This window comes from Siphateles boraxobius, unplaced genomic scaffold (genome assembly GCF_051911475.1).
Source record: "Siphateles boraxobius isolate OS27281-9 unplaced genomic scaffold, OSU_SipBor_1 19, whole genome shotgun sequence".
In the NCBI taxonomy this organism is placed as follows: domain Eukaryota; kingdom Metazoa; phylum Chordata; class Actinopteri; order Cypriniformes; family Leuciscidae; genus Siphateles; species Siphateles boraxobius.
Genome location: NW_027508799.1, coordinates 30759233 through 30784118, shown reverse-complemented (window position 1 = coordinate 30784118; position 24886 = coordinate 30759233). Strand labels below are relative to the sequence as shown.

The 24886-nt window shown below is 37.7% G+C and overlaps 1 protein-coding gene across 6 annotated transcripts in view; it reads left to right on the top strand.

Annotated features, from left to right (window-relative positions):
* Window positions 1-24886, top strand: part of erc1b (ELKS/RAB6-interacting/CAST family member 1b) — a 213808-nt gene that overhangs the window by 18936 nt on the left and 169986 nt on the right. For 2 of the 6 annotated variants that reach the window (XM_077235006.1, XM_077235004.1), the window contains exons 3-8: window positions 15387-15803; window positions 18655-18729; window positions 19664-19819; window positions 20355-20438; window positions 22193-22360; window positions 24368-24535. In XM_077235006.1, coding sequence (XP_077091121.1) covers window positions 15387-15803; window positions 18655-18729; window positions 19664-19819; window positions 20355-20438; window positions 22193-22360; window positions 24368-24535 — 1068 coding nt within the window. Of the gene's footprint in view, window positions 1-15386; window positions 15804-18654; window positions 18730-19663; window positions 19820-20354; window positions 20448-22192; window positions 22361-24367; window positions 24536-24886 lie in introns of all 6 variants that reach the window. The other 4 variants (XM_077235005.1, XM_077235003.1, XM_077235008.1 and 1 more) reach the window with 2 other exon arrangements.

Here is a 24886-nt window from a genome sequence, read left to right as displayed (position 1 = left end):
AATATTAGCAAGCACATTCATGCGAGCCTTTCAGACAGAGCGACTGAGCCAATCGGGTGTCCATCAAAGTGTGTTTTCTGTAAGCACGTGTCTGCCCTCTGAGGAAGCGGGAACAGATGGCAGACACGGCTCCTGATGCGCTTACTGTAGTAGTGTTGTAAAAGGTCCAAAGATTCCCGCCCCAATCCCTCAATCTCCTTATAAAAAAGTGTCACTTTTCACAGCCATGTTCCGCCCACACCATTATTCACTGTTCCGGTCAGACTGTTTGTTCCTAATCCGAAATGTTTGAGTCACATACTGAGAGGAGAACAGGGTTTGTTTGCTGTGTCATGTCAGTAAATGTAACCTAGAAGGGTAGCAGATGGCCAAGGGTAGAGCCAGGAGCCAGCCAAACCTCAGGTCATCAAGCTCCACACTCTCTCAGATGGAAATAAACATCACATGCTGCGCTGAATGACTAGGAACCATGAAAATATCTCACATGATTTTCTTGTATAGTACTTCCTGTTATCCTGCTTTTCCTGATTATGGTTTGAGGTCTGTATTTACTTATTATGTAATAGATAATCAGCCCATTACTCGCAGCAGAATGACTGTGTCATGTACACTGTAGGAGCAGGGCTGTAAACACCATAGACTTGTCCCTCTCGATCAATATGGGGTTTTAAGCGGCACATTATTAAATTTCGATATTGGGTTTTTTCCGATCTTGAACATTTTGTTACCCACAACACGTGTGATTCATAGCCTTAACTTCTTCCCTGCCTTTGACATTCCCGGCAATCTGCGTTTTCAATGTTATGTGGTAGAGGGCCCTATAACACATCTTTTGAAAGAGTACAGAACCACCTGATCCAAAAACAAGCGAAGAAGCAGCAGAAACAAGCAATAGAAGCAATGCTTAAGCACATGTAAGCTAACGTGTTCATCAGACATTAAACAGCATACAAATCAAAACTGCTTAACATTACAGACTGATATGTCAAATCCAGGCAGAGGTATAGGACTGTGCAAGCTTTGGGGTTGTTGATGGACTCAATAGGTTTCAAACCGGTTGCATAAACTGGCGATAAACACTGGTATTTGGGGGAATCGGTTTTAAATTTGCGATCCCGCTTAGACTACTCTGTGTAGGGAGCGGCACTGACCACAAATTTTACAAGATAAGATATTTTTCGATGCTCAGGATCTGATGTGCCTCAAATCCTCCGTCATCGTCCTGTCAACCATCTTTCCTGAAGAAATCTGACTCCCTCGGCACAGTCCTGCGACTCTGCAGCTCGTGCTGTATGAACCAGAGTAGACTCTTTCAATAAGTAATTGTAGCATCCACTGTCCAACTGAACTAAATTGTTTTTATTTCTATAAAAAACCAAAACGACAGTGGAGCGGTGGGAAATTATATAATCGATGTACTGCCGAACACCATGTAACACCGGGATACCGCCGCAAGCCTAGGACTCAGTCTAATCGATCTATGTTTTGATCATCGTTCTGAATCCGATCTGGATGTAGTCTTTGACAAAAATGCAAATTTTCTCCGCATTTTGTTAAAAATGTCGCTTTTATTAATGAAACTTACCCACATTCAAGTGTTGATTTAAAAAAAAAAATCTAAAATCTCTTTTTGTTTAAAGCAGAGGCTCTGTTCTTTCTTTTGATATATTGTATGTTCAGATATTCATACAACCAAATATTCGGGTGCCATGAAAGTTTTGTGAAAATGATAAAATGCTGCCAAAGAAAAAGAGTTAAATTCAGTGTACCCCAGCTTGATTATAAATAATGATTATGAAATAATATAAAAATAAATTGAGTCATTTATATTGGCTGCAAACAAATAAAAAAGTTTATATTTTACTATAATTTATGTTTATAAATGCTTATATTGCTAGTATTACTACTGCTTCTTGGAGATTTGAACAAACCACTAACCCGAAGTATTTAAATTCAGTGCATAATTCATTCTGTACTACAGACATGAATGATACCTCAAATTGTACGGCCTGTTTTGTGCTATAAGTTAAGTGATCATGCGTACAATTGTTGCCTGTGAACAATAAAAAAGGTCAGAAAATCATAACTGCTTTTTTGCCTTAAGCCAGTAAGCAACCACTATAGAGAACACCCTAGCAATCACATAACACACTAAAAATGACTCCGAACACCTTAGCAAACGCAACGCCCTAACAACAACCCACAACACTTTTGTCTCTCTTGAAGAGCTCAAGTTTAAAAATAAACCATTCTCAAGTCTATAAAACCACCAAGAGAACAAGGAACAAAATTTATTTTTGGGCTTTTGCCTTGTTTGCTTGCTTAATCTTATTTTATTTCTCAAGCATTCTATGCTGATTAAGGAAAGTCTAACAATGTTTGAGTCATGTTATCTGTGCCATCTCAAGAGCGATGTAGTAAAAGTGTGGAAGAAAGTATGCAGGGACAACCGATCATATTTTTATCCGTTCTCACCACGGGTCTGCGAGCCGCTTGTTCTTTGGCAGGCACGACGGCCCTTTTATGGAGTGTGGTCATGCAGGATAGGTGTGGAATGAACAGAATCCTTGCATATGGTTACACAGACATCCTCTACACTACTGTCCTGCTCTACCTCACTCGGCATAGTTCACTTGTGAGGGAAACGGTGAGAAAGTTGGAGTATGAGAGGCATTGGGAACAGATGGGAGAGAGAGGCGGTACTGAAAAGTTTCATGTAGCTTTTAAAGGGACCATGCATGGAAAAAGGGAGACATGGCATGGGCTGAACTTTTTAGCCTTGTTTTTAGGATTTTTTCCCAGCTTTTTTTGGATGCTGTGGCTACTAGAAGGGAGAGGGAAAGAGCAGGATTCCTTTGTCCACTACTCCCCAAAATCCCACTGATGGTGCAGATGCCCCCTCTGACATCTTCCATTAAGATTAAGCCCTTGTGATCCTGTCAGTCAGCAGGAGTTCCACCCTCCTTCAATGTGTTTATAGGTTATAGGTTATGCTATAGGTTTATCTGTGTGGACTGGACACATCCTTATCAGTGCCTCATAAGGTGAAGGGTTGTATTCATTTTTAAAATCAAAAGGAAAAAAGTAATAAAGAAAATTTGGACTATTTTCAGGACATCAAGATTTCTTTACTTTCATTATTTAATTTATTTTCTTTTATTTATGAAAATTATGCTACTTTTTCACAATTGCAATTTTAATCTAATTCTCAAAATGTCATTCTAATTTGTGGCATTTGTCATACCAAATTTAATTAGTTTATTTTATAAAAAAAATTATCAAAGTGATAATTTCAGACTCGAAATAATCTCAGACTCGATTTGATAACATTTATTTGATATATCTTTAAAAATTATAATATATACAATTTTATAAAATAAGATTATTATATATTTTTATATTATACATTCTATAACTTAAATTGGCCTAGTTTTAATGCACAAAATTCCTTCTTATTTCTATTATTTCAACGTTGTACTGAAATACATTTTTATTCTGATTTTATTTCAACAAGATTATCATAATAATGTTTATATATATATATATAAATTTTTTTTTTTTTGTCAGTTCTCATCTGGTCCTCCATCAAAGTTTTTGGCTTGGAATTTTGATTCACACATAAACCGAGCAAAATTTTACTTTTAATGTGCAGTCTCTTTTAATCTGATTTACTCTAATGGAAAGTGTCTGTTTTGAAATGATTATTGTCATTAAATTATGCCCTCGCTTATTCACATCTGGTTAATTACCTAATCGCATTCAGTTGTCTGGCTTTGCCTCCCTTCGAGGGCTTCATGACACAGCAAGTCTCGGTTGCCATGGTTGCCTTGCAATAGCAGACCCTACACAAGAGCCGGCCTACTTCTCAATGAGCCCTTTGAATCAAACTGTGGCTTTTTTTTCTTTAATACAACTCCATTGAAATCAATTTTGAATACTGCTTTTGAAAATAAACAGTGTGGCATAGAGACTTTCCTTGGATATCAATTATTTTTTAATCACCAGGATTCATTTCAATGTTGCATATTGCAGTATTTGTATGTGAAATTTGGCTTTCAGGACTGATGACATGCAGCGATGAAACTGATATGATAACCGATGTAAGTTCGTTATCTGATGACCTAACAGTTAAATGAGAGAGGAATCTGACGAGCTAGATCCTCGTACAATGCATGTGTGAATATTAAAGACGCTGATATTCTCAGACTCGAGGCGGGAGACGAGCTCTTATTGGTACAGTGGGACTGAATGGCAGGCCTGTATTGTGACGTGACGTGATGTACTGCTTGTGTTACTGGAAGGTTTCGAGGCAAGTCTATCAGGACACAACAGCGGCCCAGTTGGAGGCTGGGACACAGACAGACATGAAGAACTGAAATAATTAGAGCGGTCCAGACTTAAAGGGGTCTTATCACGGAAAATCAGATTTTCCTTTCCTGTTCGCTCTTTTAAAATAAGAGTTTGATGTATTATGTAGACATAATCTGACTGTTTTTCTCCCCAAACCATCCAGTGTTGTATTTGTTGACAGTTTTTAAAAGAGATTAAGGAAAGTGAGTAACACAGATTATTTTCATTAAGCTTTGTGCTACTAAAGTTAGATGTAAGTGAGCGTCTGAGACGTGCTGGAGACGATCTGTGATCGAGCTGCGTCACCTGATACTTCTGCCTCTATGTGCTGTTGGTTTGCCATTGGGTTTCTTCATTAGTCTGGGCGCACACAGAGAATGGAAATCAATTAATTAATGCGCTCACTATGATTTATTCATGATGTCGATCCATGGTGAAGAATCGCCTCACCAGGTAGGAAAGAGCACAGCACGGTTTGCTGTGAAAGCAGGCCAAGCGGTGGAAAAACACCAATTGTTTAACTATTGTCCTTTGTGCATTTGTGTTAAAGTCTACCTGAATTGCTGTTAGCAAACTCTTATATTGAGCTAAACGGTGAGGAAAAACAATATAGAACAGGACTTTTTATCCATTTGAAATTATTTTGATTGTTAAAATGGGAAGTTATACACCAGATTGAGCCTCACCACATTCAAACAATGCCTGAACATCTATAGCTGTTGGTTAACATCATCCAGACACAGTGCTTGTCCCAAAGTCAATGGGTTATTGGTTAAATGCATGAAACAAGGTCTGTGGTTAATAATCTCTAGACATTTTCATGCTGTATTCCTACAACATAAAATAGATCAATAAAACCACACGTGTCATTTTTTCTTAAGCTTTGTCATGTCTTGAAAAAGGCAGTTGCCAACATGTAGCTAAATGTGAATACAGAGGTTGTCTGGGACATTGTAAGTCTTTACAACAAACTCATCTACTCGCACTTTTACAGCCTTTTTGGGTTTATACGCACAATCTTGCAGACTATTCTAACTCGGGCTTATCAGCCTGTAGATTTTAAATAAAGATTGAAAGTGACTTTATTTAAAAGTTATTTAAGTGACATTGAGGTGCGATTGTGTGTTTTTCTTCTGGTTATTGTATTTAGGCATCATTAGTTCATTTGTGAAGATATCTTGTAAAATCACGAACTTTGGTTGATCAATGGCTTTTTGTTGAAGGAACCAAGGTGATACTAACTTCCATGTTTGCCTACAAAATAATGCCATCCTACATTACGCAACACTACAAAGTCTTCAAGGCATTAATGATGTCAGCGGGAGAGGAAAGTCATTTCATAGGAAGAGCAATTTGTTATTTTTGAATGTGATTTAAAAAGTAAATGTAATCGAATTTTGATATCATGTTGATTTTAAATGGGTATTTGTGCTTCAGTGTTCAAGTTACCACAAAATGTATAATGCTAAATGATCTACACTTTTCCTAACTTACCTGCATGTCAGACACATCTAGACCTTCTTTGATACTCATGAAAGTGTAGTTTACTTATGCTGTTTTTTTCTGTAAGATGAAACATGTCTCTTAACCAAACTGGATCCTCCTAGTATGCCATGAAATTTGCTGTGTAAAAGGGAGGTGTGGCTCTAGCATTTTTGTGTGGGATACTTGTTCTCTGTAACATGTTAGTTGAAGGCAGCGCAAAGCATTGTGACGGGCCAAATAAGTCAGTGCTGATTGGCCGAGCAGCTCGGGTCATTCATTGCGGCCCAACTAACGTTCATGGAATGCTGGAAGGTTGTTAAGGGTCAGAGGTTGCACATGCTTGAGATTACAGCCTCTCTGCATCTTGTTATTAGGAAAACAAAGCCCATCGCTTCTCGTCTGTCCTTAGTTTAGGTTCATTTTGAGTCTTCTGAAGACTGTGGGCTGCTTCTAAGTATCCCACCGCAGTTGAAATATCCTGTGGATTCCTCTGCCAACTTTTTTTCCCCTCTCTGCTGCATTCTGTGGTTTGGCATTCTCCTGAAAACATTCCATATGTGGGGGCTGGACCGGGATAGACTGATCCTTCTAGTGAGAAAAAAAAAAAAACACGTGGAGGGAAATAGAAAGATCCTGTTAGCTCCTGCTGCAGCTTTCACTATGATGAATGGGAATACTAATGGATACACTTTCAGAAAAAAGGTACAAAAGCAGTCACTGGGGTGTTTCCCTTTCAAAGGGTACTAATATGCAGCCTTTAGGGGTAAATAAGGTACAACAGTATATATTTTGATAGTGTACGACCACCGTCACTGCTTTTTTTAACTTTTTTTCCCCCCTGAAAGTTTTGAGTGTTTGGTGGGTTAGGTGTTCATGTCCAGCCAGTCGTATAACAGCAGGGGCCAGTTTCACAAAGCTATTTTAGACCGGTCTATAGTGTTAGACAAGTCTAAAATTTGCGCATAGACTAGTCTAATGCAAGTTAGACTGTTTCACAAAAATAAAGACTGACTTAATTTAGACCAAAAACATTAGACACCTTAACCCCAGGCTAACTTAGGTTTAAGACTCTGTTACCTTGGCAACCAGCAGTAACAATGTTAACAAAGGGACAATTTTTCATAATTTGTGGTTTTCTGATGACGTTATGGAGAGAGCTATGAGAAGGGAAAGGGTTTTTGGATATTTTCTCTTAAATATTTATTTTTTCGCATCTTTTACCATGTTTTTGTATCTTTTCTGCACGTCTTTAACGCTCCGCTCAACGGTCGGATTAACGCTGTTAACTGTCGTAGCAATCTTTTTCCAAATTAAACATTTCTTCTTGTTACTACATTCTCCACTAAATTTCACAAGTAAAATGTCCTTGTAACTGTTATGCTCCTCCAACAAACTCATATTTTCCGCTGGGGTATACTGCATTGAGCGGTTGAATGCGCTTACTCGCTCCGCCATGTTTTTTTGTTTTGAAAAGTGTCTTATTTTACCCAGATTGCATTGCAGTGTAGTCGTACTTAAAGGGATAGTTCACCCAAAAATGTAAATTCTGTCAGTATTTACTTTCCCTCATGTTGTTCCAACCCCGTAAGACCTTCGTTCATCTTCTGAAGACGAATTAAGATATTTTTGATGAAATCTGAGAGCTGGATCACTCCTCAGGCTTCTAAGGGATTGAAACTTGCCAGCCCCGAAAAGTTATTAAAGACATCGTTAAAATAGTCCAAGTGACTACAGTGGCTCAATCTTAAGTTTATCAAGTGACGAGAATACTTTTTGTGCGCAAAACAAACAAAAATACGACTTTATTTCAACTATTCATTTCCTTCTCTGTGGGCCTCGAGTCAGTTCACTAGTGTAATAGCGTAAGCTTCTGTTGTTGTACGTCACGCATCACACACATGACCAGCGTCGGCCAATAGTGAGCCTACGTGTGACGTAGCACTACGCTATCACACTACGTTAACTGACTAGAGGCATTCATCATTTAGCCTACACACAGACACGCAATTCATATTTAAACAGTCTTTTTGCGGTTTACAGTCAGACACTATTTAATATCGCGATTAGAACAAAGCACTTAAGAATAAATGACTTACTAAATCAGCTGGATCCGTTGCTCCTCGAAATGAAATGCCTGTATGACAAGTATTCGCGGAATTACAGTTAATTTTCGGACGCGTTTCAGAATGGACTTAACTGACAGAGAGAAGCCAGAACGCGCATCATGTTGTTTTTCTTTATTTGGCGAAGAGCACAACACTTTGTTTTTATTGTGAGTATCCACAAAAAAATAGACACTTATCAGGATCTAATGATGTACAACACTTAATATGTAAGATCAAAATCAACAGAGTATTTTGAGTTTCTTTTGCACTGATAAGAAAAAAAGCGAGACTATCGCACCAGCGCGATAGCCGACCTCAGAGGGTTAAGATGGTCAGAAGCTGTGTCTGAAATCGCTCCCTATCGACTATATAGTTCACTATATCGTGTGTCCGAATTCTGAGTGAACGACATCATTCCCTACATTCGTTCACTACTTTTACCCACAATCCCCTCTGAATCGAGTGTACATTCGATGTACACTTGCTGAAGCACTATTTCCCACAATCCAATGCGGAGAGAACTTGAGCGCACATGAAAGTGCGAAGCGAGCAAGTTTAAACCAGAGATTACTTTACAGCTTTCTTATTCCTGCTTTAACATTTATTTCATGCTAGTTTTATTTTTTTATTTTTTTTATTAATCATTACTTTAATATAACATATTAAAATATTAAGACAATATTATATAGATGAATTTTAAAATTAAATGAAATTTAATTTATTACGTAAATTATGTAGACCTGTATAATTTTTTTATTAAAATATATTATTTAGGCATTAACACAATTTAATGTGTTTTACTAGCAGCCAGGTGTTTTGATAATTTGTGTCATTGTTGTTAACTCGTTAAACTGTAAAGGGAGAGATGATCATTTGGTGGATGATTTGAAAAATATCCATTAATCATCTGTAGGAAGCGTATTCATTTGAATATAATAACGGTCACCTGAGGGCGCTCAACCACCATGTTATCTGTGAGCATGAGAGTTACAATTTCAATCAATGAAACTACAAAGCTGGCACGGAGGTATATATAATTACAAAATAAAGTCATTATGATTGTTATTGTTGTTAACATTATTTTATAAAGTAAGTAACGTAAGATAAAAGGAGTTTATCACTACGTGTGACGAAGACTTTTCTACGACAGCTCCAGCTCTCCGACGCACAGTGTAAACGTCAGCGTCCGAATTCACTGACTTCATTTCGTTCACTCTTTGCAGATATAGTGCACTCAAATGCCATACACTATAAAGGGATTAGTGAATGAGTGAACGAGTGAGCGGTTTCGGACCCAGCTAGAGTCTTAAGTGCTTTGTGCTATGGTCTGATTTAGATGTCTATCTGAAGTTTGACTATCTACTATATCTAAGCCATAGTCAAAGTCTATCTTTGTGAAAACGGCCCCAGGAGTGCTTGTCTCTACCATACAACTTGGTAGGAATGGTTTCAAATTTTAGCTGTAGAAACAAACCCATTTGGCTGTCTTGTCCTGCACATTATACCTTTCTCCACCGTGGTCTGTTCTTTTAAACAGTCTTTGGCCTGAGGCTGACCGATAGCTTTGTGTGAGTTATCAGTCTGAAGCTCTACCCTCAGGCCATGGACTTGTGTCAGTAGTTCTTGAGCACAGCTGTCTGTCATACTGTCAGGACTGTGTGTGTTCTTCTGTGCGGTCAGTCTTGTGTTGGAGCCTCGAGTCTGGAAAAGGGAAGTGCAAACGCTGGAATCAGCGATAAAAGTTTATACGGACATGAAATAAAAGTGCTAAGACCTCAGGTATAAAAATCACCCCACTAGCAGCTAGCAGATGTTAATTTTGTTTCCATTATGGTGTGATCACATTTACCATTGTTTGGCAAATATTCGTGTGAAATCTAGTCAGTAGGAATCCATGTGATCTGGATATTTGTGTGAGGGCAAGGATTTTGCATCAGGTTCCGTTGATTATGCGAATTCGCTGTATTGAGCAACGGATCTGCTTGGGACTTATGCTTATATCAGTACACTATTGACAATACACAATACTTGAATTTAATCTAATGCCCTTCTGTGCTAACTTAGTCAAGATTAGTTTAGATAAGTTACAGCTATGGCTTAGTGGTTAGTGTACATGCTCCAGATGTTTGTCAATGGCCATGGATTGTTTTTAATTTTTAATGATTCTGATTCTATAATAGTCTGGTGATGGTTTCACTCTGAAAATCAACATTGATACGGAGCATCTCTGAAATAAAGTTTCCTCACCTGGAAGAAGAAGGGATCCATCTCCACCTCCAGCGATGGGCCGTGTGTTTCAGGGTGGATGTGATAAAGCAAGGCGCCTCTTTGCGTATTTGAATTTAATATCTGCAGGAAATGTCAATCCCAGTGCCTTTAGGGTGGCAAGATTTGCTTGAAGTGTAGGAGTGGAGATTAGAGACAGAACAAGACGTAAGACAAACCTTTCCACCAGGAAGGATGTGTGATGTGGCTTGATATGGAGTGGAAAGAAAAGACGTCAATTGCACAAGATGCTATCAATGTGTGTGAGAGAAATCCGAACCACTGTATACTCTGTGATAAATGGCTTGTTGATATTGCTATCGATCTGATATTTGTGTCTGATCGGGATCTGCTCTAAGTTATAGTCCTGTTGGAGGCGTTCAGACTTACCTCTGCTAGTCCTAGGTTTTGCCATTTTAATATGATATCGTCATATCAGACATGTGCAAAGCATGCAGGCCTGATAAAAACTTCATCATATTACAGCAGTTCCTGTAACATTGTTTAGGTTGTTCACTACACTATGGAGGCTTGTTTGCAATTTGTTCTCATGTCTATCACTGAATATCTGCCTCTTTTCACTTCTGCCTCGACCATGTGCCTGATTATTGTCCCATCATGCTTCTGAGAGCTTGTGCCTCAGTGCCTGACCCTGCTCAGCCTTTTAGGTTTCTTTAGCTCACCCGCCACTTTTATGTTAAAGTAAAGGATCAAACTGAAGATTTAAGATGTTAGATCCCTGCTTTGTCCTGTCAAAGGTTTTATTCCTCTTTGTTTTGTGTTAAAGGCTAGCTGATACTTCATATTGATTTTTTTGTGTGCCGTGTCTTGCTCTTTCGAAGTGATTTCACAAGCACTGCATGAATCTGGTCTCGTTCTGAAAGATGTTTCATATTATTAAGTCTCTCAAAAAGTCAAAATAACAGTTAAACAAAAAGAGTTAAACAGGTCTGCTTATTATATGATTTTGTTACACATTTATTTGAATGTTTTTGCTTTCTCACAGAACAAACGGAACAACAACAATGAACAAAAAATAAAACAAACGAAATAACCTATGACAAAACAAAATATTTTAAGGGACAAACATATATAATGACAAATCATTTGACAGTTAATGCTTAAGCTGAATGCAAATTCCTTAGATTTGTGGAGTCATAATCCTATGAATATAAACTAAAATAAAAATAATATCTGTACTGCCATTGTGACTCATAAGAATAACAATTATAGTAGATATAATACAAAAAGAGAAATAAAGTGCATTATCTTGACTATTGTTAGCCGTCTAATAACAGCAGCCAGAGGAGACTAATGAAAAATTTAGAGTCCTGTCTCTGGTGCCATCAGAACTGTTGAGAATATAAAGTCAATATTTACAGAGTAATACAGCCATCAGTGTCTCTTTCTGTATATATGTGTATAATCCAAAGCTTCTTCCTGATGATCATTATTCACTTTTTTCATTAGACTATGCTTTATTTTGTGTGTGTGTGTGTGTGTGTGTGTGTGTGTGTGTGTGTGTGTGTGTGTGTGCGCTGTATGAATGTGGTGTGCCAAAAGCAGGTGTTTTCTTAAAGCATGTATGTAAATTGGTTTCTCGTGCTTAAAAAGGAAATTAACAGCACATTTTCTGTCTCACATCACAAGTTCATGGAGGAGCACCTGTTGCTGTATTCAGACAAAAACATGTACAAAATATGAATAGTATTATTCATATTCATATACCTGCCTAAATCAAACCACCCTCTGTCTTGTTACATCCTACTGCCTATTTTTGGCTGTAACATTTTCTAACAGTAGCTGCGTTTACATGGTTCAATCGGAATGAAATCAATTCGATTGATGAATCCAAACACGGTGTTTACATGAACTATAAATAAAGTAATCGGGTTGATGTGCGCGTTTATATGTCACAAGATTCAAATCGGAATTGATTTTTTGACATGCGCACACTGCACGAATATGCCGCTGTTCGCGCATAACTATTCTCCTTTATTGTTTTTTTTTTTTTTTTAACAGCAGACTTAATATTTATCCGTCTCTGGTCATGATTTGGAGACGATGAGCATGAACCGTTTTGCCGTGCTGCTATTGATCACGCAGTAAAACCACGCGCACAAAACCAGATCGTCCATGGATGATAATCTGAAACAAGCACTGGTGGGACGTTGTCCTGCTCCACTTCACAGACGCTGAGTGAAATGAGAATTTTTTAATGACGGAAACACTCATTTATATTCACTTTATTCAACAGGAAGAACAGCTTGTTCCGCGCGTCATGCGTCATTACGCTATTTCGACGTCATTGCACATGCGCAGTCCTTTTAGTTTCGGTTTTCAATCCGATCAAGTGTTTACATGTTCTCTCGATCGGATTACAAAAAGAGTAAACCACCCCTTTCAATTCGATCGAAATTTCAATCAGATCGAGCTCAATCGGATCAATTAAGGCGTTTACATGAAGGTTTTTTAATCCGATTGAGCCGTCAATCCGATTATAAGTGTCCATGTAAACGCAGCTACTGTTAGGGAAAAGGGCGCTGTTACCATAGTGATTTATTCTTAAATTCATGCCCTCTGGCCTTCCCAGTTCCCAAACGCCTTCAGTTACCTTCTCCTTGTTCCAGCGTAGCTCTTGTAAACTGCTTATTTGGTCCTCGCTAAGATAGATGGATAGCATGTGTCCCTGTCCTTTGGGACTTGTGGTTCAGAGTGTCCTGTATTTACTCCATGTCTTTAGAGAGCTGCTCCAGGTGGAAGTAAAAGCCGTCTGTCTTTAAAGCCCGAAAACTCACTCCAACCCCTAGAGATTCAGTGTCCCGAGATCCTTACAGCTGATGTAGTGTTTTGAGAAATCTCTGGAGGAGTCATGCAAGGTTAAAGAGAATTATTATCGTAGTATATCATATTATCGTAGCCTGCCATGCCATGGTTATCTAAATAACGGCAAGGCGAGTTGCTTGTAGTAGTGTTCGTTGTTTGTTTACTTGTGTTATTATTTTTTTTTACACCATTTTTTTTTTATTTATTCATATTTGTTTATTTTTTTTAAATGTCATGTTTATTTAGGTTTATGCATTTTTATTTGCTTTATTTTGATTAATCAATTTATTTTTGTTTCTGTTTATTTCTTCATTATTTATGTTTTATTTGTTTTTTTTTATTTTGATCTGCTTTTATTTTCTGCTTTTTTTTGTCCGTTACACATTTACTTACTAGAGCCATAACAGTAAATTATGTATCTAGGCTTGGGCGGTATCCAAATTTTGATACCGTCAAACCTCCTCTCTATTTTACCGGGGGAAACCGGTATTACCGTGACTAATTAAAAATTATGACATAAGGCTCAGACAGCGTCACAAAACTGTTGGCTTGTGCCTACACCGTTCAGAAACTGAATACCAGATCGGGCAAAAAAAATAATAAAAAAAAATAAAGGTCAACCTGTGCACTTTGTGTCAGCCGTAGCCCTATTAAGACTCGACTATTTTTAATATATGGGCCGTTATAATATGGTGGTGCCAAATAATTTTTTAACCCAGGTGCTGAGGGGGTGGTAGATATAAATACTATCTATAAATGAACAAAAATGTGACAATTAATCATATTTAATTATTTTAATTATGACAATTGTATTCATTTTATTAATTAATTTAAATTAAATTAACAAGCAACAAGCAAGAAGTGCATTTGTAAATCCGGTGACACGCGTCCATTGATTTTTATTAATACAACTTTTCTGTCAGTGCTGCAAAGATTAAGTTGACGATCGCCATCTCCTAGTGAACGCGCATATATAGAGAGAAATGCAAATCATGGATTACATAATCAGAAGGTATAGGCTAGCCTTTTTCTTTTCGTTTTGAATTGTTTCGTTTAAAGAAATTGACGATTGATATCTCCGTAGTGAACGCGCCTATAGAGAGAAATGCACATCATGGATTAATCAGAGAGTATGCTGCCTATATTTCTTTTCCTTTTGAATTGTTTCGTTTAAAGAAATTGACGAATCGCCATCTCCATAGTGAACGATGGAGAGAAATGCACATCATGGATTACATAATCAGAGAGTAGGCTAGCCGATTTCTTTTCGTTTTGAATAGTTTCGTTTAATTTGATGATCGCCCTTTCCGTATGAACGCGCATAGAGAGAAATGCACATCATGGATTAAATAATCAGCGAGTGGCCTATTTCTTTTCGTTTTGAATTGTTTCGTTTAATGAAATTTCAAGCTTTATTTAGATATCTGTCATGTCTGTGAGACATACACTGAGTTTCTGTTAATTTATGATGAGATTTCAATGCAAGTGACCGCGGCGCGCCAGCGCACGATCATGTCATGATTATGTTGTCTGCTATATTTGATTCTTATTTATTATTGGTTGATAAAAAAAATATAAAAATTAAGATACAATTTATACAAAACGAAATTCACTTTAAAGAAAGGCCTTTTACAAAATGAAACTTAATTAAGTGGTCAATGTCTGACTCCCGATGCATCCCATCTTACTCGTGCTGTTCAGTTTTCATTATCAACGTAAAAAAAAATAACATTATAATATTTTAACAAATATAAACTAATGCGCTATTTATTGAACTCGGGGCAAAATGCATCTTCGCAGCGGTGAGTGGGTGGTTGTTTCAGAGATGCGACGTTTCCATCTCTCGCGGTCACCTTTTTTATTGCAACATTTACAAATTGCCTCGTCAGTATTTACCGCCTCTCCCTTCTCTCTCTCTCTCTCTCTCTCTCTTTCTCCTCCACACTGTCACTTGATGACAAATACATAAGCATTTTTAGGCATTGAATAAATGATATTTATATATTATATATAAGTGCCGGTAATGACGGTATTGAAACTGATACCGTTGCTATTTTAAGACCCCGCGGTATACGATATTACCGAAATACCGCCCAACCCTAATTTCAAAGTACTAACCCTAAAACCCAAACCCTAAATGTATAGTAAGTACTCAGTATTATTTGTATAATTACACTGTGACAAGGGCACCTTAAAATAAAGTTGTATTAATTAAATTGACAGGCCTAATATATTGCATTAAAATGTGTTTTTGTTGTTGATTATATCACATATACCAAATATAGCCAGACTTGTAGTATTGCTAGTATGTTATTTACACAAACTTTATCTCTTCCTCATTTGTTTAATATGCAGCATTTCCAGATGACCATCCAGGCCCTCCAGGATGAGCTGCGGATCCAGAGGGATCTGAACCAGCTGTTCCAGCAGGACTCCAGCGTTGGTCCCGGCGAGCCCCTGAGCGCTGAGCTGACCGAGGAGAACTTCCAGCGGCTCCACGGCGAGCACGAGCGGCAGGCCAAGGAACTCTTCCTCCTGAGGAAGACTCTGGAGGAGATGGAGCTGCGCATCGACACGCAGAAGCAGACGCTCTGCGCCCGAGACGAGTCCATCAAGAAGCTCCTGGAGATGCTGCAGAGCAAAGGGCTGTCGGCCAAGGCCAGCGAGGAGGACCACGAGCGCACGCGGAGGCTGGCCGATGCCGAGATGCATATCCATCACCTGGAAAGCCTTCTGGAGCAGAGGGAGAAGGACACGGCCTTGCTGAGGGAGGTGAGAGAGAGCGCTGGGGAACCAGCGAACAGCAACCTTTAATCAACCAAACAGAAAAGCATTTACAAAACTGCATGACCTATTTCATCTAGTATCTTCGGAACATGTTGTGGATTGCATGACAGTAAATGCACACATTAAACAGCTGCTCTGGGAAAGATGCTTGGTCATTTTTTCCAGAGGAGATGATGATGATGATGATGATGATGATGATGATTTGCAAATGTTTTTGCTTGCACTCCCAATTATTATGATGATGATGAATCAAGGGCTCTAGATTAGTCATTTTAAACTGTGCCGGACGGGCAAGCTTACCGAGAGGGAGTGAGAGAGGGAAACCTGTTACAAATTGAAGGCATTGAACATTTGTTGCTATAGAAACTGGTGAGACTGACAAGAACATTGATGAAAGGAGACACAGATGTTGCTGAGTGCACAAACTGTTAATGTGGTGGAAGACGCATTCATCACATTTAGTTTAGTAGTTCATCTTGAGGAAGGATCTGATTAATGTTTATTCAAGTTCAACAAATTTCTCAAGTCAAATCTGTTGCATAATAGAGCTGTTCAGTGTATAATCCTTAACATGGAAGAGAATTAGCTTTTGAGTCAAGGGTTCCCTTGGGAATATCCAATGGGCTTTTAGCTTAGTGGTTTTTGATTCATGAGTAAAATAAGTGACATTCATGTTTTGTTGACAGAAATACAACCATAACGTAAAGGTTGCGATTTGCTATTAAGTTGGACTGACAAGGATGTGAGTTTATGTGCTTGATGAATCTGGCAACCGTTTTATTCCTGTATGCATCCTTTCATCTGTTCATCTCAGAATGAGATTCAATGCTGTCAGGAGACTGTTATTGTGGTTTAGGTAGTTTTGAAAAGGAGTTCTGTCTGGCGTTCTGAATCTATTTCTGTCAGGCATCTTCTGAGACGGCTATTAGCAGAACTTTGGTAACAGGGACATCTAGTGGCCAGTTAATGAAATGGCACCATCAAATCTATTATGGCTGCTGCCAAAAGCCTAGGCAGCTGACATGTTGTCCCCCTGCCCTTATCAGGCATTGACTTTATAGGCAGCGTTTGCGCCCAAAGGTACCTCACGGAAATTACGAAAAGAAAACCTTGACAAGATGATCACACTGTAAACTAAATTTTTAAGTTTAAGCAAAACTGACAGATTTTTATTTTGTTGTCGTACATGAATTGCTTTTAACTTGAAATATTTGAGTAAGCTAAGTCATATATTTCTAGTAATTGAAACTTAAATATTTCAGTAAACGGCACCAACATGCTAATTGGTTACACAATGCTTTGATTAGCATAGCAAGTGCTGAATGAGTAAGGCAATATAGGGCATTTAACATAGATCTGTTCTCAAACTAAGCTCATGCTCCACTCGTTACCATGATGTAACCCCCAAAAACCCCAAATAACAGAAACTCTTCTAAATTAACATCAAAAAACATAAAAAGACATAATAAGTAGACGTTGTTCGCGGGCAGCCAATGAAGACCACAGGCTGGCATTATGCAATATTGTTACATTGTTACGTAGGTGAGTAACAGGAAGTGAGACTGAATTTCAGCGATTCAGAATCGATTCTCATTTTGGAGACAAACCTTTATTTGTTGTTCACTTTGTGTAACTGAGGTTTTAAAAATGTAGTACTGATTTTGGGTGGATTCAAACCCCTGCACAGTCAGGTCAGAACTGTATAATCACATCTAATTTGAAGAATTCCCCCAAGACTCCGGAATCTCATTAAAGCTTTTACTGAAGGCAAAGTTGTGCTTTTTATATGCACGCACAAAGTAACTTCGGGGTGCTGCAGACAAACCTGAGATGAAGCGGATTACTCATGAAAAGAGTTTGCGTTCTGTATGTCTGCTCAGCGCACCTGCTCCTCTTCCTGACGCCACGTGATGCACATGATGGTGACTTTGCAAATGTTGATGTGTCATATGAAGAAAGTTCAAGAAGCCTTTTGAACACTTTGATCTTTAAACCTTTTACACTCACAAACAGCTATACTACACACTGCATGAAAGGTATAGTATTTGAAAAATAATAGAGGCACTTTAAAAGAGGTTGATGTATTAAAGCTTCCTTCAGCAAGAGCTTATTTACATACAGAACTCTTAAAGGTACAGTGGCAAAAACAGCCTGTTGAATTCAGAGAGACGGTGAAAAAGGATCATGTAAAACCAAATCCCACTTTCAATTATTTTCTCTTCAAATATCTTTAATATAATTAAGATTCATACCCAAATTAGATAATTTTTTTTATGAATTATTTATTTATTTTAGCAGCAGTCAAAACATCCTTGAATAGATAGTAATGTTGTCAGATATGAGTGTTGTGCAACAGCAGCTCTCGACAATTAAATTCCCTGAAGCGTTGCTCTGCTTTCCATAAGCTTTCTACATCTCTCTCTCTCTCTTCATGTGCATTCATATCTGAAGGCTTTGGTGTACATATTTTGTGTTTGAATGATGATTTTGAGGTCTTAGATTGCCCGGAGGGTGCAGGCTCTTTGTGTTTAGTGGACGTTGCATTCACTCTATTTGTCGGTTGCACGGTACATTATCTTTTTCATAAGGGACTCAGTCATGCAAAAACACTCAAACCAGTGTCTCTCCTGCCTCAGAATTGAGTTAGAGCGACATCAGTGTGCTGAGTTTGTAATTTGGCTGTCTAAAATCAGAAGTCGGCTTGTTTTATTATCATTTTTTGCTGGACATAATGTGGGGTGGTATGGATCCTCATCAACTGATGGCTGGCGGTAGAGGAGGCCGTTATTATCCTGTGGTTTCACCTCATGATCCTCGTCTCATGCTTTCTTTTCAGGATCTCCATAGACGGTATGAGGGAGCTCCAGAGTCTGCCAAAACCAAGGCCCTGCAGACTGTCATCGAGATGAAGGCAAGTGTGTGTGTGTGTGTGTGTTGTGAGTAACTCCCAAACTTTAGTGTTCTTTCTAAAATAGATAATACTAGTAATATTAATAAAACTCATATTCCTGAAACTTTCGTGTTGTGTTCAATAATTTGGGGTTTATTTAGATTGTTTTATTCAACAAGGGCACATAAAATTGATGAAGTGACAGTTAAGACATTTTATAATGTCATAAAGATCTCTGTTTTAAAGAAATGCTGTTCTTTTGAACTTTCTATTAATCCTGAAAAAAACATTATAACAGTTTCCACAAAAATATTAAGCAGCACAGCTGTTTTACACATTGATAATAATAAGAAATGTTTCTTGAGCAGCTAATAAGCATATTGATTTCAAACAGAATGATTTCTGAAGGATCCCCTTACACAAAATTCAGCTTTGCAATCACATAACTAAATGACATTTTAAAATATATTAAAATAGAAAAGTTATTTTAAATTGCGATAATATTTCACAATATTGTGGTTTACTGTAGCCAATCAAATACATTTATTTAAAAATCCTACTGACACTTACTGGATTTGTCCGGTTTATAAGTAGACACATTTTTCCCTATAAAATAATATTTTAACCAGTATACCTATACCATATCAGTTATCAGCGCTGTTTTTAACATTATTTTAATGTTCAACCAATATTGAATGTTCATTTCCCATATTTTTACATGTAACATCCAATTGAAATCTTTAAAAACACTGTTAAATGTAATTTTTAAAAAGTAATTTTCAGGTTTATGAGGAACTGTTTGGAAAACCTGTTTGAAAATCTTCTTTATTGTTGTAATTTATTTTGGTAACGCTAGTTTCTTAAATTTTAAACCTTCTGTAGAAGCAACTAGCTCCTTAGGTAGGACACTGAAATTGTTGCACCTTGTCCTCAAACAACTTTCTGATCTCTGCAGGACTCTAAGATCAGTTCTCTGGAGCGCAGTCTGAGGGATCTGGAGGACGAGATACAGATGCTCAAGTCAAACGGTGCTCTCAGCACAGGGGAGAGAGAGGAGGAGATGAAACAGATGGAGGTCTACCGCAGTCACTCCAAGTTCATGAAGAATAAGGTAGAACCTGTGGCTCATTGGCATTACAACTGTTTTGTTAGTGCTTTTTTAACCTGGGCAGGTTGTGTGTTATTTGATCGCAGATTTAGGTTGATGTTGAATATTACCAGGCATCTTGTGGTGCTGTATTTTGATATGGTGTGCATCACAACTAGCTAGCTTCAACTAGCTAACTAGCTTCATTTTCATTTGATCTGGTCAAAGTTGTCTTGATAACTTCATCGTATTATTATGTTATTATCTTGACTAACTTTTATCTTGACCTATTACAATGTTAATTTGTAAAAAAAAAAAAAAAAATCTATTATTAATTGTATGTATAATATTTTTCCTAAGGAAACTGTTTACCTTTTAAACATATCCTTTTTAATGACATTTAATTGCAGCTAAATCATAACCGCATGGCCTGAATGGTGATTGGTTTAGTAACGCTGACGGCATCACGTGAACGTGGGTGGTGTTTGATTGGCCGCAGGGTGTGCATGCGAGCTGGTGGATTGGTGGTTGTTGCGGTAACATCGCCCTCTCCTGACAGGTAGAGCAACTGAAGGACGAACTGACGCAGAGCGAAGCACAGGGCGAGGAGCTGAGAAAGCGGGCGGCTGAGCTGCAGCAAGAGGTCTCTGCCGTAAGACACCCAGAGAACCGGCTAAGAACTCGCACAGCTCTGCTTCCCTCACCAGAGAGAACGTCTCGCCCACTCAGACATCAGATAGGGTTCTGGTTCACACTTACCTCAGAAAAGCCCACTGACTGACCGACCGGCCGGCCCTTTAGCTTAGGGCGTATTATCTCTGATCTACGGAAGCCCTGAGCGGTTGGATAATTTTTTTAAATTGAATGTCATAAAAATAAAGCCTCCCAATTGGTCGAAGTTGATACTGCATATGTTGTATAGTGATAGTGTAAGTAATAATAAAAGAATAAAATAGATTTAAAAATAGAATCTTCAGACATATTCTTGGGATCGTATTGGGATGGTATTTTTTTTTCTAAACAGAAATGTTCTGTAAATTAAAATGTGTGTGTATATATATATATATATATATATCTCAATCAGTAATTTTAGTACTTTTATTCAACTTAAATATATTTATTTTAGTAAGTTGCCAAGGTAATATTTCTTTAATTTTCTTATAAGTTTAAGTTTTTTCTGTAATATTTATATATTTTTTTAATTACAATTACAAATTAATTACAATTACAATTTAATTACAGTATATTTATTTAATAACATTTTCTAATAGTTTTAGTTTTACAGTAAAATCAGTGCATCCCATCTCCCCAGTGTTCTGATTAGTGGTCAGTCACTATAGGCTTTTTACACTGAATAACCACCTCAGTCTTTTTTTCCATTTTAAATTCAACTTGAACAGAACACGATATTCCACTGACTAAAGAACTCATGGGAAAAGTGCTTTTGGACACAAAGACAAACTGTAGCATTACTTCACATTATGATCAGGGTGGGCGGTGAAGGGAACTGTTCAAAAATATTAGCTTTTGAGTCTCAGTGGCCGCCTGTGGTCATAATAGCAGGATCAGTGGGCGGCAGAGGTTCAGGCCGATGGGTAAATTTGAAAGTCCCAAGGTTTCTCTGATCAGGAAAGCAGAGTTGCCCAGTGTTGTGCTGAGAGGTCGGATGCCACTCTAGACTCCCACCCCACGATACTTTTCACCCGTTTCTCTTTCTTTTCCTCTCCCTCTTGTTTGTAGCGCTGGTTGGAGTAGAGCTGAGAGCACTAATGTCCACGAGGCTTGAGTCTGTCTCTCTCTGTCACTCTGAATTGTCTCTCTCTCCATCTCCTGTGCCTGCACACGCCTTTTTCACTAGGGTGACTGGCAGCCAGTAGACTTACAGCTTTAGGCCATGCTAACCTGCTATAATGCCCCAGTGCATGCTGGGAATGCCAATACTTTTTCTTTACAGATGAAATCTTGTTGTCTGTTTTATAGTGTCTTAACTCTTTGTTTACTGTCTGTGTGTAAAAATGGATTTAAATTTGTACCTAATTCAAATGATTGCGTATCTTGCAAGCATGAACATGAGTGTTTTGTGGATGATTTGTTAAGATTATTTAAGCTCAATACATCAAGTGCTTCTCTTGACAAGAATTGCTATTTGCTAAACAGCCTGGTAATGCTCTGCCTGCTTGAGGAGTCTAATTCAAGGAGTTTCATTTGTTTTTCGATGAAAATTCCACTTTTGTTCTCACATCAGACCTGAGACTACAGGTTTCTTCCTGTTTTGCTGCGTTTGCATCCGATGAAGGTGTTTTAGGGGAAATGTTTCACCAGAGCTTTGAGGTTTGGCTTGAAGGAGTTTTCTGGAGAGTTTTCCACACATTCAGACTGAGTGTTTGTCTTGCACAGATTGATCAGGTGAAGCAGGATCTGTCCCGGAAGGACACTGAACTCTTGGGACTGCAGACTAAACTGGAGACGCTCACCAATCAGTTTTCTGACAGCAAACAGCACGTCGATGTACTCAAAGAGTCTCTTACTGCCAAAGAACAGCGTGCTGCCATCCTGCAGACTGAGGTAAGAGTTACGCAATCAATAGCATGGCTGGATAAAAGTAAAATAGAATTTACAAAAATGGGAACTTTTTTTTCCGACCAAACTGACTTTCAAGAAAAAAGTTTTGTTGGAAAATGATGCCATACTGAGAAAAAAAAGAAAAAAAATTCTACCCATTTTGACTTTTGCTTTAAAGATGATCAATAGTCATTGCCACATTTCTGACATAATCACATTTAGTTATCCAGCTAGATAACTATATTATCATAACCAGAATAACTACTGTAATGGATATCAGGATCAGGGGATTTAAAATGCTTTTACGTACACATTTGACTGGAAATTTCTATAGTGAATATCAACTTTTCTTGCGCTACTATTATCAAACGTAATCACAAAGTGGGCTGAATGATTCATAAGCAGATCGATCTAAATAAAAATGATTTTTAATACTTGTACAAAAAGAGAGGGAAGAAATGGAAGAACCTTTTAAATCAGCATAATTCATTCAGCAACAATGTTCTGTACATTCAGTGTTGGAGGTAACACATTACAAGTAACACAAATTACGTAATCAGATTACTTTTTTCCCCAGTAACTAGTAATGTATTTTAAAATAAGCTTTTCAAATAAATTACGCAAGTCTCCATGTTGGGAGTGCAGAGCTGTTGTTCGTGTAAACATGGTTATTGTAGTTATAGACTAAATCTGAGCATACGTTTACTCATCTCACTTTTACAAATATTCAGTATTATTCAAAATGAATAGAAAGTCAAATGCAAACTCAGAATATTACGCAAACCTGCATTTCAAACCTGCATCTCACTTTATTAACCAATGGCTTTGAAGCTGGCTTTTGATGATCCAATTTAACCGTACTAATAAGCAAAAATGCCTTTAGATTTAAACATCATATTTGTGTTTCATTTTTGTTTTTACTGCTAAAGTAAGAGTGTTAACTTTCTTCTGCTGCAATCCAGAATGGCAGCACAGCTAAGAGGTTTGTTTGAGCTGCGCCCTCTACTGTACAGGTGTGAATTTGCATATCCTTCAGCCTATGGTTTATTAATTTCACTTTTGGTGTAAAAGGACCCTTACATTTACCAAAACATATAACTTTTTTGTTATTAAAAAAACAAACAAGCCCAGCCCAGATGAGAAAATGTAATAGAAAAGCAACGTAACACATTGCTTTCCATAAAAAGTAATTGGTTACTTTTTTTAGGGAGTAACAATATTGTAACAAATTAATTTTAAAAGTAACTTTCCTCAACACTGTGTACATCACACAAATAAATAAATAAAATGTTTAGAAGGCATTAAACATGTATTTAATCAACAAACACCAGTTAATTAACTATCAATACTAAAAATACCCTACTACTACTATAGATTTATCACATAATTGTAATAGTCAAGTCAAGTCAAGTCAAATATATTTATATAGCGCTTTTCACAATACAGATTGTATCAAAGCTGCTTCACAGTATCAATCAAAACAACTTAATGTTTGTTTATTACTGGAAAAATAATAATAATATAAATTTTATGTATATTATACTCTGAGCATAGAAAAGCTTTTTAAAATCCCCCTTGAAGTAATTCAAGTTTTTTACATCCTGAGAATACATATTATTATCAAACTTTATTAAAAAAATATATAAAATAAATAATGTTTCTTGTCTTTTTTTGTGGAAAAAACAATTCTTTACTACAGTTTCCCTGCCTGAACAGCAGGGGGCACTGTTGTATCAAACATGTTATTGGGCTGTTGTGAAGTTGCGGGGGCATGAATGGCTTCTTTGTGTGTGCTTTTAATTCTGCACTTAGTCTATCATCACACCTTTTATCATAATCCAGTGTTACCAGTGCCAGCATGTGATTCATGGAGTTTAGCTGATGGTTAATGTGCCCTGACTGGCCAAGTATTAGTGTGTTCCTGCACATTGTCATGAATAATAGTACTTTAATGTACATTTAGAGTCAGTCCATGCATCTGTATGAATTTTGTGCCTGTGTGCATTTCAGGTCGATGCTCTACGTCTACGTCTGGAAGAGAAGGAGACCACGCTTAATAAAAAGAGCAAGCAGATTCAGGAAATGTCCGAGGAGAAGGGAACGCTCAACGGAGAAATTCACGACCTCAAAGACATGCTTGACGTCAAGGAACGCAAGGTCATCGTGCTGCAGAAAAAGGTGAAGGCCGTGGCAGATCAGTTCTTATATCAAAACCGTATCAAAATAGTGTTTTACCTAAAATTGAGGTTCTATGGTTTCATGCTTTTGGAAGCAAATAAAGCTTTGTGTTTCAAGGATCCCAGCAGAACCGCTGCGGTAGCGTATGCATTCGTAAACATCGAAGCGTCCTTCAAACGCATGTCATTTCATCCTCCTGAACATAGATGGCACTGTTAGGCCACGTTTAATGAGTTCTGGCGAAATGCACTAAACCAGCCTCACCAAATATCCCTCTGTGTAAATTTCTGATTTCTAAAAGTAGGGAAAAGTTGTGTTTGTGATGGCGATGGAGTCTCCTGTTCTCAGAAA